The sequence below is a fragment of the Lithobates pipiens genome, unplaced genomic scaffold (assembly GCF_037356315.1).
Source record: "Lithobates pipiens isolate NorthernLeopardFrog02 unplaced genomic scaffold, aLitPip1_a1.2 Scaffold_18, whole genome shotgun sequence".
NCBI classification, from domain to species: Eukaryota; Metazoa; Chordata; class Amphibia; order Anura; family Ranidae; genus Lithobates; species Lithobates pipiens.
The window spans coordinates 637899982-637919590 of NW_027507758.1; the positions used below are offsets into that span (position 1 = coordinate 637899982).

At 47.7% G+C, this 19609-nt stretch overlaps 2 protein-coding genes across 5 annotated transcripts in view; both read left to right on the forward strand.

The window, feature by feature from the left end:
- LOC143986898 (uncharacterized) overlaps positions 1 to 19609 on the forward strand; it is a 1277526-nt gene that overhangs the window by 373638 nt on the left and 884279 nt on the right. The gene's annotated exons all lie outside the window — the stretch shown is intronic.
- LOC143989547 (uncharacterized) overlaps positions 1 to 19609 on the forward strand; it is a 144883-nt gene that overhangs the window by 119774 nt on the left and 5500 nt on the right. For 2 of the 4 annotated variants that reach the window (XM_077489723.1, XM_077489722.1), the window contains 2 exons: positions 15764 to 15970; positions 16086 to 16227. In XM_077489723.1, coding sequence (XP_077345849.1) covers positions 15836 to 15970; positions 16086 to 16227 — 277 coding nt within the window. In that variant the 5' untranslated portion in view covers positions 15764 to 15835. Of the gene's footprint in view, positions 1 to 11608; positions 11720 to 14816; positions 14945 to 15032; positions 15157 to 15272; positions 15371 to 15420; positions 15685 to 15763; positions 15971 to 16085; positions 16228 to 19609 lie in introns of those variants that run through there. The other 2 variants (XM_077489720.1, XM_077489721.1) reach the window with 2 other exon arrangements.

A 19609-nucleotide genomic window follows, 5' to 3' on the forward strand; every position in this document is an offset into this window, starting at 1 on the left:
AGGGCACTACACGAGCAGACAGATGAAAGGGAGCAGTGTGTGTGTGTAATGTGTGGGCGAGGGCTCTACACGGGCAGGCAGCTGAAAGGCAGCAGTGTGTGTAATGTGTGGGCGAGGGTACTACACGGTCAGATAGGTGAAAGGGAGCAGCGTGTGTAATCAGTACCCAGCTTCAGGTAAGTGGCTACACACACACACTGACTACTACTCTGGAAGGAAGGTAGACCCCCCCAATGGTGTCTTCTGATCATCAGTTGGTGTATGATTGTTGGTTACCTTATGATTGTACTGAGTGTTACAGACTGTACACAGTACACATAGGGTTGCCCCATACTAGTACTTGTACTCACACAAATACTCCTGATGCCTGATCCCATACCTGAGAGAGGCGGCGTGGCTGCGTGCAACCGGAAGTCACCGGGCAGAGCCAGTGGGAGGAGAGGGAAGAGCGGAGGGCGAGTCCTCGGGAGCAGTGGAAATAAGTAAGCTGGCAAGGGTAAAGGGCACAGCCACATTTTCCACCAGGATCGGTGACATTCAGTAACGGAAGTGACGTTCCGTGTCTCCGTCAGCAGTTTGAACATCCCGACGCCCATCTTGGTACACCCTGCACTCAGCCGCAGAAAGCCAGCAGCGGACATCTTGTTACACCCAACCCATATAGTTCAGGCTGAGTGTAACAAGATGTCCGCTGCTGCTTAATGCGCCCGAGTGCAGGGTGTACCAAGATGGGTGCCGCAGCATAGCATTGCAAAATAAATTCTTCCTTTCCTCTAATGTCATTTATTGCTGCATTTCAGTGCCTGCCCATCAGTGCCACCTAACAGTGCCCACAAGTGCTGCCTTTCAAAGCCAGCCAGCAGTCAGTGCCACCTATCAGTGCCAGCCATCAGTCACTGCCATCTATCAGTGCTGCTTAATAAGTGCCCATTAGTGCCACCTAATCCTATCAGTGCCACCTATCAGTGCTGCTTAATCAGTGTATTATTTTATAATGTCTTGAGTAGGGATGAGCTTCGTGTTCGAGTCGAACACATGTTCGACTCGAACATCGGTCATTCGTGCGTTCGCCGAATTCCGAACGTTTGGGCCGTTCGCGGCAAAATTCGTGTGGCCCACAATGCACTGCGATGGCGCAATGCATTGCTGTCTCACGATTGGCCAAGCATGCACTGTGACCCCGCATGCTTGGCCAATCGCAGCGCCAGTAGCGGGAAGAGCAATGGTTGGTCACAGGCATCCTGCCTGTGGCCAATCATAGCTCAGACAGTGTAGTGCACGCCCCACACTATATAAAGCTGCCTTTCAGGCGGCCTCGTGTAGTGTTTGTTAGCATCTGAAGCAGTGGGTGTTCTGTGTACCTTCAACACAGTTACACACCAATCGTTTTTGGCTGATTTACTATTTTGCTCTTGTGTAGTGGTTACTGTCTGTGCCCTGACCGCAGTATACACCACTATATTCACCTCACCTATATAGCTAGTGATCTAGCTTTAATAATAGAGCTTGCAGTCAGTAGTGTTAGTGCGTGCTGTCTGCGTGCTCTGTACCCAGTACATACCACTATATACACCTACATAGCTGTTCTCTATTTGAGCCCGATTGTCATTTGCTGGAGTTATTGGAAGTTGTGTGTGCCTCCAGCACAGCACAGTATACAGCTGTATATGCCCCTTTAACTCTGCTGTTTTCTTGTTATTGTCTGCGTGCCCTGACCGCAGTATACACCGTGATATTCACCTCACCTATATAGCTAGTGGTCCATCTTTAACAATAGAGCTTGCAGTCAGCAGTGTCACTCAGGAGATAGTGCGTGCTGTGTGCCTGCTCTGTACCCAGTACATACCGCTATTATCCACCTACATAGCTGTTCTCTATTTGGGCCCGATTGACATCTGCTGGAGTTATTGGAAGTTGTGTGTGCCTCCAGCACAGCACAGTATACAGCTGTATATACCCCTTTAACTCTGCTGTTTTCTTGTTATTGTCTGCGTGCCCTGACCGCAGTATACACCGTGATATTCACCTCACCTATATAGCTAGTGGTCCATCTTTAACAATAGAGCTTGCAGTCAGCAGTGTCACTCAGGAGATAGTGCGTGCTGTGTGCCTGCTCTGTACCCAGTACATACCGCTATTATCCACCTACATAGCTGTTCTGTATTTGGGCCCGATTGGCATCTGCTGGAGTTATTGGAAGTTGTGTGTGCTTCCAGCACAGCACAGTATACATCTGTATATACCCCTTTAACTCTGCTGTTCTATAAAAAAGGCATCTGCAGGAGTTAGTGGGTGTTGTGTGCCTCCAGCACAATATAAACTACCCAACTACTGTTTTACCCAACTCCCTTCAGGCCATTACCATGTCTGGAAGGCCAGCAAGGAGAGGCAGACAGGCGCGAGCCGATAAAAGAGGGCAAGCAGGCTCTGTGTCTAGAGACAACAGTGCTGGTCGGGGACGCGGTGCATTGTCATCAGCACGTGGCCATGGGACATGCTTGTCCTTCTTTTCTGCAGCTGGACATGTTGAACCGCAACATGCCAACGACTTGGTAGAGTGGATGACCAAGCCCTCTTCATCCTCCTCATCCTCTCTCACCCAGTCTCAGGGTAGTAGAAAAGCAGCTGCCAACACATCGTCGTCCCTCCTCTCAATGTCATCATCAGTGACTCCTTCCCTAGACCCACCACGTCCTCCTGAGGAGTCTCCTGAACTCTTTGAGCACAGTGTTGGGTACATGCTCCAGGAGGATGCCCAGTGTTTGGTGGGCTCTGATGATGACACTCAGCTAGAGGAAGGCAGTAGCGTGAGCACAGAGAGAGGGGATGCTCAAGAAGGACAGCAATCTGGCAGTAATGTTCCACAAGCTGCAGCATACTGCCAGGTTTGCTACAGCGATGAAGAGGGAGGGGATGATGAGGGCACTGACTCCACGTGGGTGCCTGGAAGGAGGGAGGAGGAGGAGGAGGAGGAGGAGGAGGAGGCACATGTCCAACGAGGCAGGATGCCCTCCGGGGGCCAGCTTAGGGGCAGCACACCGACTGAATCACACCGCAGAGCTCCGCCTGCGCAGAGCGCTTCCTCTGCGCAGAGCGCTTCCTCTGCGCGTTATTCTAAAAGTTCTTTGGTGTGGGCCTTTTTTGAGACGAGTGCATCAGATCGCACCGCTGCTATTTGCAACATATGTCTCAAGCGTATCTCACGTGGCCAAAACATCAGCCGCTTGGGCACCACATGCTTGACCAGACATATGTTGACCTGCCATGCAGCTCGTTGGCAAGCATACCTCAAAGACCCACACCAAAGAACAAAGTGGACCTCTCCTTGCTCCTCATCAGCTGGCATCTCCAACCCCACTAGACCTTCAGTCCTCTCTGAAACCTGCTCTGAGAGGAATGAAGGTGTAGAATTAGGTGTGTCACAGCCAAGTGCTTCCGGGAACTCTGCTAGTGGTACATCCACGTCCGATTATAGCAGACAAATGTCCCTGCCCCAGCTGCTGGACCGGCGGAAGAAATTTACTCCCAGCCATCCACATGCCCAGCGGTTGAATGCTAGCTTGGCTAAATTGCTAGCACTTCAACTGCTGCCTTTTCAGTTGGTAGATTCGGCCCCCTTCCGTGAGTTTGTACAATGTGCGGTTCCTCAGTGGCAGGTCCCCAAACGCCACTTTTTCTCACGGAAGGCAATTCCGGCTCTCTACCGGCATGTGCAAGGCAATGTCCTTGCCTCGCTGGACAGGGCGGTCAGCGGTAAGGTGCATATTACCGCTGACTCATGGTCCAGCAGGCATGGACAGGGACGTTACCTGTCTTTCACGGCCCATTGGGTCACTCTTCTGGCTGCTGGGAAGGATGCAGGACAAGGTGCAGTAGTATTGGAGGTTGTTCCGCCACCACGCCTCCAAAATGCTACTATTGGTTGTGACACACCTCTCTCCTCCACCCCCTCCTCTTCTTCTTCCTCCACGGCCTCTTCCAGTGCTCTGTCCTCAGAACCAGCGGTGCTCCGTAGGCGTTGCAGGGGCTACGCAAGTACGCAGGCAAAACGATGCCATGCCGTGCTTGCGCTGGTTTGTTTGGGGGACAGGAGCCACACTGGGGCGGATGTTTTGTCAGCTCTGCAGGGGCAGGCCGAGAGGTGGTTGACGCCACGCCAGCTTAAGCCAGGAATGGTGGTTTGCGACAATGGCACCAACCTCCTCTCCGCCCTCCGACAGGGACAACTGACCCATGTGCCCTGTGTAGCTCACGTCCTTAACCTGGTGGTGCAGCGGTTCTTGGGCAGGTACCCCGGCTTACAGGATGTCCTGAAACAGGCCAGGAGAGTCTGTGTGCATTTCCGCCGATCATTTAATGCCTGTGCTCGGCTGGCTGAGCTCCAAAAGGAGTTGAACCTGCCCAAGAACCGCCTTATATGTGACATGCCCACCAGATGGAACTCAACATTGGCCATGCTGCAGCGGCTGCACACGCAGCAGAGGGCCATCAATGAGTACCTGTGCGACTACGGCACCAGGACAGGGTCAGGAGAGCTTGGTTTTTTCTCACCACGCCAGTGGGGCATGATCAGGGATGCATGCACTGTCCTGTCACCGTTTGAGGAGGCCACAAGGATGGTGAGCAGTGACAGTGCATGCATCAGTGACACTATACCTCTTGTCCACCTCTTGGAGCATACGCTGCGTGGAATAATGGACAGGGCACTTGAGGCAGAACAGAGGCAGGAAGAGGAGGACTTCCTTGCCTCTCAAGGCCCCCTTTATCCAGACAGTGTTCCTGCTGTGCCACCCATCACACAGGAAGAGGGTGAGGAGGAGGAAGAGGAGGAGGAGGATGATTGTGTCAGCATGGAGGTGGAGGCTGGCACTCAGCATCAGCAGCAGCAGTCTTATAGGGATGATTTACAGTCCCAAGAAACACGTGGACTTGTACGTGGCTGGGAGGAGGTAGCTGCGGATCATGTTGTCCTTAGTGACCCAGAGGACTCCGGACCGAATGCCTCAGCTAACCTACGCTGCATGGCCTCCCTGATCCTGCAAAGCCTGCGGAAGGATCCTCGTATTCTTCGGATCAAGGAGAGGGACCATTACTGGCTGGCCACTCTCCTTGATCCACGGTACAAGGGTAAGGTTGCCGACCTTATCTTGCCATCGCAGAGGGAGCAGAGGATGAGACATCTCCGGGAGGCCTTGCAGAAAGCTCTGTGCAACGCGTTCCCAGAGACTGGGAGGTCACAAACTCCTGGTCCTGGACAACGTGTTGCTGAGGCATCAGTCAGAAGGAGCGGTGGAGAAGGTGGCCGTCTGACTGATGCGTTCAGACAATTTTTTAGTCCGCAGCCCCAAGGTATGATTGGTTCCAGCACCCATCGCCAGCGTCTAATTTACATGGTGCAGGAATACCTAGGGGCAAGGTCAGACTTGGACACCTTTCCCACTGAAAATCCTCTGGCTTACTGGGTCTTGAGGATGGATCACTGGCCAGAGCTTGCACAGTATGCAATTGAGCTCCTGGCCTGTCCTGCATCCAGCGTTCTTTCGGAACGCACCTTCAGTGCTGCTGGTGGCTTCGTTACCGATCACAGGGTGCGCCTGTCCACCGAATCAGTTGATCGACTGACCTTCATCAAGATGAATCAGTCTTGGATCACCCACAGCTACCAAGCACCTGAAGCTGATGTAACCGAATAATTTTTTTTGAAATACCACATCCCTTCAAGACTGCCTATGCTGATGCTGAGTGACTGTCCTGTTATGTTGATTGTCTATCCTCTTCCTCCTCCGCTGATATGTTGGAAGAACATTTTTGGTTCTGGGTGATGCCAGCAGCCCAATTTTTCTGCCCCTGTTTAACAGGGGTGTTTAAGTACAATTTTTGATGCAATGCTTTGCAGCAGGGCTAATTCCTGCAAAAAAACTAGAGTGTATGGCAGAGGTTGCAGTGTGATGGCACCAGTGCCTAAGGCCCAATTTTTCTGCCCCTGTTTAACAGGGGCGTTTAAGTACAATTTTTGATGCAATGCTTTGCAGCAGGGCTAATTCCTGCAAAAAAACTAGAGTGTATGGCAGAGGTTGCAGTGTGATGGCACCAGTGCCTAAGGCCCAATTTTTCTGCCCCTGTTTAACAGGGGCGTTTAAGTACAATTTTTGATGCAATGCTTTGCAGCAGGGCTAATTCCTGCAATAAAACTAGAGTGTATGGCAGAGGTTGCAGTGTGATGGCACCAGTGCCTAAGGCCCAATTTTTCTGCCCCTGTTTAACAGGGGCGTTTAAGTACAATTTTTGATGCAATGCTTTGCAGCAGGGCTAATTCCTGCAATAAAACTAGAGTGTATGGCAGAGGTTGCAGTGTGATGGCACCAGTGCCTAAGGCCCAATTTTTCTGCCCCTGTTTAACAGGGGCGTTTAAGTACAATTTTTGATGCAATGCTTTGCAGCAGGGCTAATTCCTGCAATAAAACTAGAGTGTATGGCAGAGGTTGCAGTGTGATGGCACCAGTGCCTAAGGCCCAATTTTTCTGCCCCTGTTTAACAGGGACATGTAATTACAATTCTTGATATAATATTTCACAGGAGGGCCCCTTCCTGTGCCCACCCAGAGTAACTGTGAGGACTTATAGTGTTGTGGCACCAGCACCACAACCACCAAAGGTCAATTTTTCTACCACTGTTCAACAATGGCATGTAATTACAATTCTTGATATAATCGTTCACAGCAGGGCGCTCCAGCGGCCACCAAGAGTCACTTTGAGGGCTTACAATGTTGTTGCAAAACCAACACCTTGTTCCGCCATTTCTGCAGAGCATATAGGGCAGGCCCCTACTTTCAAACATCCAATTTACAAACATCTCCTACTTGCAAACGGAAGGAGACAACAGCAAGTGAGATGAAAAAAGATGGACGACAAAACAAATTATACAGGGGTGATAACCCTTCCCTATGTTTTCCAAAAAGCTTAAAGATATTTTTTTTGACTGGAGCTACACTTTAAAAATGTACCGCTTGAAAATGACAAACAGATTCAACTTAACACAACAAACCTACACAGTCCCTGTCTTGTTTGCACCGCCTGTATACTGCTGTTCTGAGTATATAGGGCCTGGGGGCCACACGCATTTCCTTTTTTTAATATGGGTACGGGGTTCCCCTTAATATGCGTACAAGACCCAAATAGGCTGGTAATGGGCAGGGAGGGCTACCCATGCCATTTTTCTGAATGATTTTCAACCATATTACAGGAACCAGATATAACATTAAAACCGCAAGCAGTTTTAAATGGTGTTATTTCCGTTTAATGTCATTTTGTGCAGGGACTGTTCTAAACACGGGAAACACGTGGCACTTCACAGGCATACTACAGACACCCCCCAGGCACCATATTTAAAGGAATATTTCACTTTTTTTTTTTCACTTTAATCGTCATTAAAATCAGTGCTCCCGCCAAAACGGTAGTTTTTAAAACTTTTTTTTGCAGTGACCCATGTCCCCTGAGGCAGGAGGCAGATCGCCAAACCCTTTTTAGCACACTATCTTGCATATTAGCCGTTAAAATTAGCACTTTCCAATTCGAACGTTCGAGTCCCATAGACTTCAATGGGGTTCTAACGTTCGTGCCGAACGCGGGGGTCGTTCGCAAGTTCTGGTGCGAACCGAACCGGGGGGTGTTCGGCTCATCCCTAGTCTTGAGTTACAGTTCTTCAGAATTATAAAGAAGATGTTATTAGTCTGTATTGTGCTTTGAAAACTAACATGACATTATAAAAAGTATCGGTATCACTGAATAATTGAAAAAAGCATCAATACTTGTACTCAGTCTTAAAAAAGTGTCATGGGGACAACCCTAAGTACAGCCAGAACAAAGTCAGCACCCAACAGCCATGTGACACTGTGGCCAAGCCATACACCACCTGCTGCGCTTTGATCATCAGAATGATGAGATGTTACTTTACACTTGTGTTTGGTGGGGCAGTAAAATCACACACCTGTGCTGTTTTTACTGCCCCCATCCGCCTAAGCTTTCCAATTAGGCCCATCGGTCAGTTTCTCATGTGGGCCTGATTGAAAGCTCCATGTAGGTCTTCAGGAGGACAAGAAAAAGGACATAACCTCTGAGCTGTCATGTTTATCTTGATGTAGATGGACATGAGTGTTTACATCTGACTACCCATTGAGCCATTATGAGTGTACCCCCTGTGCTTTGTGAGGTGTATGTGGACACAAACTGAATGGGCATGGATGACACAAACACCGACCTCTGCCCCATTGAGCTCCAATTCCGCAGGGAATGTGATCACGGATGAATGAATGAAATACTTGTATAGCGCACAATGCAAACTGAATCGCCTCTAGGCGCTGTGGCGAGCTTTGATCATCTGCTGAGCTGTCCGGCTTTGAAAAGAACCTGAATGTTGGAAAGGCAGCAGAGGGAAAATAACATATTCCACAACTGCAACCCTTTTATGCCCCATTGTCACCACCCACCAACTGATACAACGCCTCCTCACCACCAGCCAACTGCTCTCCGAAGAGCAATCCAAATGGGGATCAAAAAAGAAAAAAATATATTTTCAAAAAAAAAGAGTTGATCAAATACCACCAAAAGAAAGCACTATTTGTGGAAAATAAAAAGTACATTCATTTTATTGGGTACAATGTCGCACAACCCGAGAGCAATGCTAGTGTGAATTGGTTCAAAGAGATTTTCATTATTGGAGTGTATTCTTCAGCTGATTTAAACACAAAATAGATGTACCTTATGGCTTTGGGAAAATTGAGGCCTTTTCAGCTCCGGAAGGATTTGCCCACTTAATGACCAGGCCATTGTTTGCAATTCGGCACTGCGTCGCTTTAACTGGCAATTGCTCGGTTGTGCGACATTGTACCCAATAAAATTGATGTACTTTTTTTCCCCACAAATAGAGCTTGCCTCCTCCTCCTCCTCTCTCCTATCAGACACCCACGTGGAGTCAGTGACCTCATCATCCCCTCCCTCCTCATCACTGGAGCAAACCTGGCGGTATGCTGCAGCTGGGGGAACATGACTGTCAGATTGCTGTCCTTCTTGGGCATCCCCTCTCTCTGGGCTCACGTTACTGCCTTCCTCTAGCTGGGTATCCTCATAGAGCATGTATCCAACACTGTGCTCAAACAGTTTGGGGGACTCCTCAGGAGGACATGGTGTGGCTAGGGAAGGAGTGGCTGATGCCATTGAGACAAGGGAAGAGGCCACGTTGGAAGCTGCTTTGCCAGTACCCTGAGCCTGGATGAGAGAGGAAGATGAGGACGGCTTGGTCAACCACTCTACCAAGTCTTCGGCATGTCCGGCTCAACACATCCAGCTGCTGAAAATAAAGACAAGCGTGTCCCATGGCCACGTGCTGATGAGGATACACCGTGACCATGACCAGCACTGTTGCCTCTAGACACAGAGCTTGCTTGCCCTCTCTTTTATTGGCTCGTGACGGTCTGCCTCTCCTTGTTGGCCTTCCAGACATACTAATGGCCTGCAGGGAGATGTAGCTGCACAAAGCTGGAATGTATATACTGATTATAACTTCCTAATTACATTGGGATTCTCCCTCTCTTTAACAGTATACATTTAAACTGCTATTTTGAAGCACCTCCCTGTAAGCATCTACAGTCCGGATGTCTCCCTTCCTATCTACCATTGAGGCTCTTCACTTTTCTTGCAATATGGGATTATTTTGATTTAGTTGACTAGTTGACTGAGGGATAAGACTTTTCGGCTCCTAGCTCACTAACAATTCAATTGCAGGTTAATTAGCACAAACAACAAAAAACAACAGTAGGTAAAATACTCTTTACTCAGACTAGACTCATTTACACAACAGACAGGTGGCTGGAGTTCATGACATTAGCATCTAACAGTTTGTGTCCCAACAGCATGAGGCAACACTTTATATATACATATATACAGCATTGAATCTGACTAGCACAGATTATAGTGGGGTTCTCATTCACCCTGTGCCCCTTAAAATCCAGGGCCCATAATCTGTCGGCAAGAGGCTCGCATTCAGTCCTCTCAAAAAGCCTCGGTCCCAGCTAGGTCTGTCACAACCAACAATTGGGGTAGCTTTGGGTGTACACTGTGAAGGTGGCACAATACACCGACTGTAACTGCTACAGGTGCCTGTGGTATAGGACCAGAAGAACACCAGCAATTGGGGTAGCTTCAGGTGTACACTGTGCAGGCGGCACATTACACCAACTGTAACTGCTGCAGCAGCTGCCTGTGGTATAGGATCAGAACACCAGCAATTGGGGTAGCTTTGGGTGTACACTGTGCAGGTGGCACAATACACAGACTAACTGCTACAGGTGCCTGTGGTATAGGACCAGAAAAACACCAGCAATTGGGGCAGCTTCAGGTGTACACTGTGCAGGTAGCACAATACACTGACTGTAACTGCTGTAGCAGCTGCCTGTGGTATAGGATCAGAAGTACACCAACAATTGGGGTAGCTTTGGGTGTACACTGTGAAGGTGGCACAATACACTGACTGTAACTGCTACAGGTGCCTGTGGTATAGGACCAGAAGAACAGCAGCAATTGGGGTAGCTTTGGGTGTACACTGCGAAGGTGGAACAATACTTACTTAATACTTAAAAGGTAATTCAGACACTGTCTCTCCGTCTATTTCTCTCTCTCTCGGCGATGCAACACACTACGCAAGGCCACCTTCTAGGCGGCCTAAAATAGCGTGAGGCGTGTACTAAACCCCCTGAGCCCTAATTGGCCATAGGCATTCTGCCTGTGGCCAATTATAGCTCTCTTCGCTGACGGCACTTTGATTGGCCAAGCATGCGGGTCATAGTGCGTGCTTGGCCAATCATCAGCCCGCAATACACTGCAATGCCGCAGTGAATTATGGGCCATGAGCGCCACTCCAGTTTGGTGCAAACGGCCCATAAAGTTCTGATTTTGCCGAACGGGCAAACAGTCGGTGTTCGGGTTGAACATGGGTTTGACTCGCACACTCAGCTCATCCCTAATCAGTTTACCTAATTTATCAATAAACAATATAAGATCAGTGAAGTAGGTGTAAAGTGGAAGCAGTAGATCTGCAGAAAATATTGTTTGAGTCCCTAGCACTTTTTAAATGAATGTATCCACATATTGTAGTGTATTTGTGATGATTTATGTGCACACACAATAGGACAGCGCTGTGACACATAATGCTCTTCTAGTTGATAAAGGGAACACTTACCTTTGTTACAGCAGCAGTCCGGTATAAGTTATTTCTGTAGGTATTTGAGTTGTTACACATAGCGCGGGTTTTATTCTATTTATATTGGTGACATAATTGCCCAAATCTGGGGATCAGGAGCCATTTCCACCCTTTACTCTCGGCTGGGGCTCTTTGTATCCATATAACAGATGTTCTACATGACTAAATCTGACATCAATTTTAGTGCAAAAATCAAAGGGACCAAAATGTCTCCTCCCCCCCAAGCAGTAATATATTTCTATCCCCCTTGGTGGGAGTGGAGATGACCCATCTATAAGGATATACAGTACATACACACACAGCACAAGGCCGGGTTCACACTACGAGATATTTCTTACAGTTCCTCTGATATCCACAAGGTGGAGATCTCACCTCTACCCAGACAGGAAGTCTCTATGGAATACAGACAGGAAGTGATGTCGAATGCAGATAAGAGGTTCCATGAGTTACGAAGACATTAGAGGAGGTAATAAGATCTTATTTTCTATTTACACCCAGTAACCCTCCGTCATGTCCGTCCTCTTCCTCCATAGTCACTGTGATGTCTTTTATCTCCAGCAGATGATGATACACACATATATAGTGTGGAAATACGAAGATTAACCCCTTCAGGGGGATCAGTTGATGATTAATATATCTTGCTTCCAAATCTGGCCATACATGGTTCAGTTTTATCGTTCAGCCAGCTCATGCCAGCGGGATGAGAGGAAAAAACAGACCTGTTTCCCCAATACACACATTGGAGGGGGATGGGGGAATCCTCCCCGCTGCACTATTGTATTCTTACAATGGGTTTGCCACCTGTATGGGAATGACCCGGACAGTACGGGTCTTGTCACTTGTGCCCGGGTTTTCTGTCCTCCTGAAACCCGGACCCAGCAGCATTCCTCCTGTCCCAGTCAGTGTGGGAACTCAGTGAGAAGGGTTCATACCTCCTGCCCATGCCAACATCCCCCTCCCCCCTTGGGATATTTCAATGCAGCATTAATGATTTCTGGAGGACTGATGCTTCACAGCTGAGCTTTCTCTCCCTCCCCTTCAGTGCAGCGTTAGTAAATCCTGATGGCTGTGGCTCAATGTGGTGCACTGTCTCACCCCCACTGACCCCCGTCAATACAGCGCTAATGAAGCCTGAATGAACTGCTTGCCTCGGCAGCTGCACCAGCGCCGCTAACCAAACATCAGTGCCCCTAAATAGGGAGCTGCTATATTGTCACCTCACACCAGCGGCCCTGCTCAGTGTTCTCCAGCGCTGCCCATAGAAAGACTCAGGTGGAAGCGGAGCTGCCGACTGCTGCCGATCCTGCCAGAAGGGATGTCTGCAGTAGTGCAGGGAATGTGGAGAGAGGTGAGTTGATGGGGTTTTATGAGATAATGAAGCTTGTGTGCAGGAACTTGAGAAAGGGGCTTGACACCTGAGATTTGGGAGGGAGCGATGAGAGCAGTGCCTGCAGCGTGGTGCCACTACTAGTGCTGCTGTGCAGCTAAGTTCAGTAGCTCTATACATGCCACTGCAAAGTGGGCGCTGCAGTGCTCCATGAACTAGGGCTCATTCACACCATATACTTTACACCATCTGTACCTCTCTCATTTACATGTACTACCCACCACCATATACTCCGCACTCCACTCCCGTACATACTACCCACCGCCATATACTCCGCACTCCTCTCCTGTACATACTACCCACCTCCATATACTCCGCACTCCTCTCCTGTACATACTACCCACCGCCATATACTCCGCACTCCTCTCCTGTACATACTACCCACCTCCATATACTCCGCACTCCTCTCCTCTCTCCTGTACATACTACCCACCTCCATATACTCCGCACTCCTCTCCTGTACATACTACCCACCTCCATATACTCCGCACTCCTCTCCTGTACATACTACCCACCTCCATATACTCCGCACTCCTCTCCTGTACATACTACCCACCTCCATATACTCCGCACTCCTCTCCTGTACATACTACCCACCTCCATATACTCCGCACTCCTCTCCTGTACATACTACCCACCTCCATATACTCCACACTCCTCTCCTGTACATACTACCCACCGCTATATACTCCGCACTCCTCTACTGTACATACTACCCATACTACTACTCCGCACTCCTCTCCTGTACATACTACCCACCGCCATATACTCCGCCCTCCTCTACTGTACATACTGCCCCATGCCATACACTCCAGACCACTCTCATGTACATAATACCAACCGCCATATACTCCTCACTCCTCTCCTGTACATACTACCCACCTCCATATTCTCCACACTCCCTCCTATACATACTACCCACCTCCATACTCCTCTTCTGTACATACTACCCATCCCCATACACACCATACTCCTCTCCTATACATACTACCCACTGCCATATTCTCCACACTCCCCTCCTATACATACTACCCACCGCCATACACTCCATACTCCTCTTCTGTACATACTGCCCATCCCCATACACACCATACTCCACTCCTATACATACTACCCACTGCCATATTCTCCACACTCCCCTCCTATACATACTACCCACCGCCATACACTCCACACTCCTCTCCTGTACATACTACCCACCACCAAATACTCCGCACCCCTTTCTTGTACATACTACCCCGTGCCATACACTCCACACTCCTATCATGTACATACTACCCACCACCATACACTCCACACTCCTATCATGTACATACTACCCCCTGCCATACACTCCACACTCCTCTCCTGTACATATTACCCACCACCATATACTTGGCACCCCTTTCTTGTACATACTACCCCATGCCATACACTCCACACTCCTCTCATGTACATGCTACCCACCCCCATACACTCCACACTTACATGCATATGTTGTGCTGCGTCACACTGTATTTATATCTGTACATTGTGCTGCATCACTGTGCACTCACACCAATACATTGTACTGCATCAATCGCTGTACACTATGCCACATCACACTCTACTCCCTGCACTCCTGCAATATGTAAAAAAAAAGAAAATCCACTCGCCTGCTCACATTTTGCGAGTGGATTTTGAGGGCTTGCGATTGTGGGAGCTGTTCTCCCAGCGATCGGAGGGGAGGAGAGCTGCTGCCTCCTGTTTGATTACAGCGCCAGGGGAACATAACGACTTTTGCTTCAATAGCTGTGTGTTCCCCACCGTGCACCGTCATATACAGCCCCTCCCCCTTGTCCAGGGAACTTTGATAGACAGTTCACCTGACCCAGAATTGGATGGATCTGTCCATCCAGAGTCTATATGTCCTATGACATCACACTGACCTCACAGCTTCTCCTCCCAATGTCCCTCCATCTGGCTTTTTTTTTGATGCTCTTAGGATGTGGGCGGACCCTTGGGATCCTCTCTTACAAAGTGGGACTGTTGGTTCTGCATTGTATGTAATGATGTCAGAATGCCTGCTACAAGCTTTTAACCTGCATAGTGTGGGTAAATTATACATCAGCCTGAAGTGGGGCTTTTTAATGGCAAACTGAATGATGAGGTGAGGAGGATTCTGGGAATATCATCTGATTTTACTATTTGTGTTCAGATCTAGAGTTTTCCTCCTGTGAAGTCTGGAGATCATATGACCATCACATTGCCTCCACCTCCCTCCCTGATAGAATAGAGAAATACAAAGAAGATTCTAGAAGTCACCAGAGAGATGATGGAGGAGAGGTGAGGAGGATTCTGGGAATTCTGGGACATTATCCAGTAACAGACAAGGGATGTGTCTGGATGGTGACTGTATCATTGTGTGTGTCAGGTTCCTATAAGGTGTCAGGATGTCACTGTCTATTTCTCCATGGAGGAGTGGGAGTATTTAGAAGGACACAAGGATCTCTACAAGGACGTCATGATGGACAATCAGCCGCCCCTCACATCACCGGGTAAGAGGAGACTTTATTGTAAAGGAGAGAGCAGTACGGAGGCTCCACCTAGATCCCCCATCATCTGATAAACACATAGAAACAATGTATTCAGTCAGTGTGTGTGTTTCCTACAGATGGATCCAGTAATGGGAACCCACCAGAGCGATGTCCCCGTCCTCTGTATTCCCAGGATTCTACACAGGAAGGTCACACCATCCCCCACCATCATCAGGTAGATGAGGAACAATCACTGATAGTATCATTAGGATCTGTACATTATCTGCATTGTTACCATTGATGTCATTTTTATTATATATTCAGAGTGGAAACCTGAGAAATTCTAAGATTGAAGTTAAAGAAGAGATAAAAGAGGAGGATGATGAGGATGGGGTGATGGAGTCAGAGTCTCTAAAAGAACACAAAGATCTGTACCAGGACACCATGGTGGAGTCATCCAGCTACAGAAACCCACCAGAGAGATGTCCCCGTCCTCTGTATTCCTGGGATTCCACACAGGAAGGTCACACCATCCCCCACCATCATCAGGTAGATGATTGACAATTATTGGTAGTTCTGATTTATACACAGCATGTTTGTTACAATAAATATTTTATTATATATTCAGAGTGGAAACCTCGGGGATGATAATATTGATGTTAAAGAAGAGTATAAAGAGGAGGATGAGGAGTATGGAGTGATGGAGGAGTTTTCAGAAGGACACAAGGATATGATGGAGCCACCAAATACCAGGAACCCACCAGAGAGATGTCCCCGTCCTCTGTATTCCCGGGATTCCACACAGGAAGATCACACCATCCCCCACTGTTACAAGGTTGGTGGGACGGAGGTTACAAAACACACTTATCGAGTGTGGATTTTAAATGTGATGTCACAAAAATAAATCTTCTATCTTACAGATGATATTCTCTCTCATTTTCTTGGTTTAGAGTGGAGATCCAATGGATATAGAATTTGAGGTGAAATCAGAAGAAGAAGAGAGGTATGTGAGGGATGATCAGCAGTCTATGGAGGAGGATGGAATAACGGGGACATTTATAGAGGAGGACACTCCTACAGAGATCAGCACAGGTGGGTCATTAACACTAAATACATTCCTCCACCCATACTGCTCACTGATTGGTCCAGAGTAGGGCGGGGGATGGGTGATATCAGCCTGTAATCCCCTGGTCACTTTCCTGAGCTGTGTTCCCTGTCCTGTATTTCTGGATCTCTCCGATAATCTTCCTTCTCTGTGCTGCCGACACAATTTATGTATCTAGACTGGAGTTATGGAGATTCTGGGGATCAGCTGGCAGCAAAATGTTCATTTTCCCCATAGATGTTACTAGATCTAGGCACCTGGGGTATGTGCTTTGGGTCTTCTGCCCCATACCCGGGTATGACAAGATCTCTGACAGAACAATCCCCCCAGGATTACTTGTTGTGTTGTCTGCTGGCTGTGCCGGGTGGAGGGATATGTCTGTATAGTCTCAGACCCAAGTCACAGAGTGCAGTCTCAGGAGATGGGAGGCAGCGGTGTGGGACCTCTGCAACTTGTCTCATGGAAACATTTATCCACTTTAAGACCAGGCCTATTTTTCAGACTTGTTATTTACAAGTTGCAATACTTTCTGTCACACCATATTTGCGCAGCGGTCTTACAAGCCCCCTTTTGTGGAAAAAATACACAATTTTTGATCAAAAAATAAGACAACAGTAAAGTTAGCCCAATTTCTTTTTTTTAAATTGTCAAAGATAATGTTACGCCGAGTAAATTGATAACCAACATTTCACGCTTCAAAGTTGCGCCCGCTCATGGAATGGCAACAAACTTTTACCCTTAAAAATCTCCATGTGCCACGTTTAAAAAATTCTACAGGTTGCATGTTTTGAGTTACAGAGGAGGTCTAGAGCTAGAATTATTGCTCTTGCTCTACCGATCACGGCGATTCCTCACGTGTGGTTTGAACACCATTTTCATATGTGGGCGCTACTCACGTATGCGTTCTGTTGTGCTTTTTAAGGACAGTTTTCCCGCACAGTATTTATTAGTAAGTAATTTTTAACAAGGATATCTTTCTGATACAAAATAAATCTATATGACGCAGTCTCTCTCTATAATATATATATATATATATATACCGTATATACTCGAGTATAGGCCGACCCGAATATAAGCCGAGGCCCCCAATTTACCCCCAAAAAAACTGGCAAACTTATTGACTCGTGTATAAGCCGAGGGTGAGACATGCCTGTCCATCCCTGTGTGTGTGTCCGTCCATCCCTGTGTGTCCGTCCATCCCTGTGTGTCCGTCCATCCCTGTGTGTCCGTCCATCCATCCCTGTGTGTGTGTGTGTGTCCATCCATCCATCCATCCATCCCTGTGTGTGTGTGTCTCCATCCATCCATCCATCCATCCCTGTGTGTGTGTGTCTCCATCCATCCATCCCTGTGTGTGTGTGTCTCCATCCATCCCTGTGTGTGTGTATCCATCCATCCCTGTGTGTGTGTGTGTCTCCATCCATCCGTGTGTGTGTGTGTGTGTGTGTGTGTGTGTGTGTGTGTGTGTGTGTGTGTGTGTGTGTGTCCAGCCTACCTGTGTCCCGAGCCTTTGTCCCGAGCCTCCGTCCCGTGCCTTGCCTCCTTGCCTCCGTCCCGTGCCGTGCCTTGCCTCCGTCCCGTGTCGTGCCTTGCCTTGCCTCCGTCCCGTCCCGTCCCGTGCCGTGCCTTGCCTTGCCTCCGTCCCGTGCCCTCTTCGTCGGCGCCTCGGCGGCCATTGTAAAATTCAAAAGCCGCGCCTCCGCCTGTGATAGGCGGAACACTGAATTTCCCAGCAGCCTGTGTTCCGCCTATCACGGACATCGTATCATCCTCGTCCGTAGTACGAGGATGATACGATGTCCGTGATAGGCGGAACACAGGCTGCTGGGAAATTCAGTGTTCCGCCTATCACAGGCGAAGGCGGAGCCGGAGGCGCGGCTTTTGAATTATAGAATGGCCGCTGTCTGTCTGCTCGACACGCTGATCGAGCGGGCAGACAGCGATGACTCGAGTATAAGCCGAGGGGGGCACTTTCAGCCTCAAAAAAGAGGCTGAAAATCTCGGCTTATACTCGAGTATATACGGTATATATATATATATATATATGAAACGTATTCACGGAGACGAGTGATCATACAAAATAGTTACATTTATTGGTTGACAAAAAACAAATATTTACATGAAATTAAAATATTGATTGCGTCACATGAACATCTTGAATATTAATGGAAACATCCGCAAAAATGGGAGAGTAGTACCTTTGACGTAATGCCACCATGATGACTTCTCGGTAGAATCAATAACCTTATAAGATTTGACAATTAAACAGAACGTCTGTATTTCAAACGTCCAACCATTACTATACTGCAGGTAAGTAAGTGGTTAACAATGTGAAATAAATTAGACGTTTGTTTTGTCAATAAAAGTGGCAACTATGCAAAAGAAAAATATAGTGAAAAATTGAATCTTTAGAGAAAAAATCTAAAAGGTTAAAATTACTCACAAACAAAATGGGGTAAATAGGCAGCATTAGCAGCAAAACAGTTCAAATCGACCGCTCTGGTGCGAGCGTCACTTCCGGTCTCCGTATCCATATGACCGGAAGTGACGCTCGCACCAGAGCGGTCGATTTGAACTGTTTTGCTGCTAATACTGCCTATTTACCCCATTTCGTTTGTGAGTAATTTTTACCTTTTAATAAAGTAGTGATTTTTAAAAAACATACTACACTATGGTTGCTCTTATACTTATAATCTGAGCTATATTGGAACATCTTGCTGGAGTATATTGTGACGGAGATCTGAGAGTGACCCCCTGAGGCCCCCTCTTCCACCCCCTTTCCTGGGACTCCTGGTATATCTAAGAGGAGGCTGCATATACGCTATATTTTATATAGTGGGAAGGTAATTACCCAGTGTGCACACTCATGCGTGGAATCACTTATGTGGAGGAAGAACCTCTGAGACATTTCTCAGCACAGAATCACTTTAGATGTTTGTGACATCATCACGAGACTGTGTTCACGTCATTAACAGCTGGATATAGTCCAATTTTTTGCACTAAGCACTTTCTGTTTATGGAGTTTTGTTCTATAGCTCGATTATTATATGTTTTTTATTAATATTTTGTGTTACACTAAGCACTTTGCTTGCATTTTTTTGCACTTTATTTTTGCTTGCTTGCATTTTTTGCACTGTAGTTTTGCATTTTTTGCACTTTATTATTGTCACTAGTTTGGCCTTACGTAGCTAGTAACTGTTTATATTTCAGTCACTTTGGTTTTGCTATGATGCACTCAGCACTTTCTGTCATAGAAGTCTGATTTATAGTTAGACCACTGTATGTGTTTTTGCACTTAGCACTATTTTTATATCATAGAGATAGAAGTTGCACTTGGGATTGTGACAGTTATTACTGTGTACACACTGT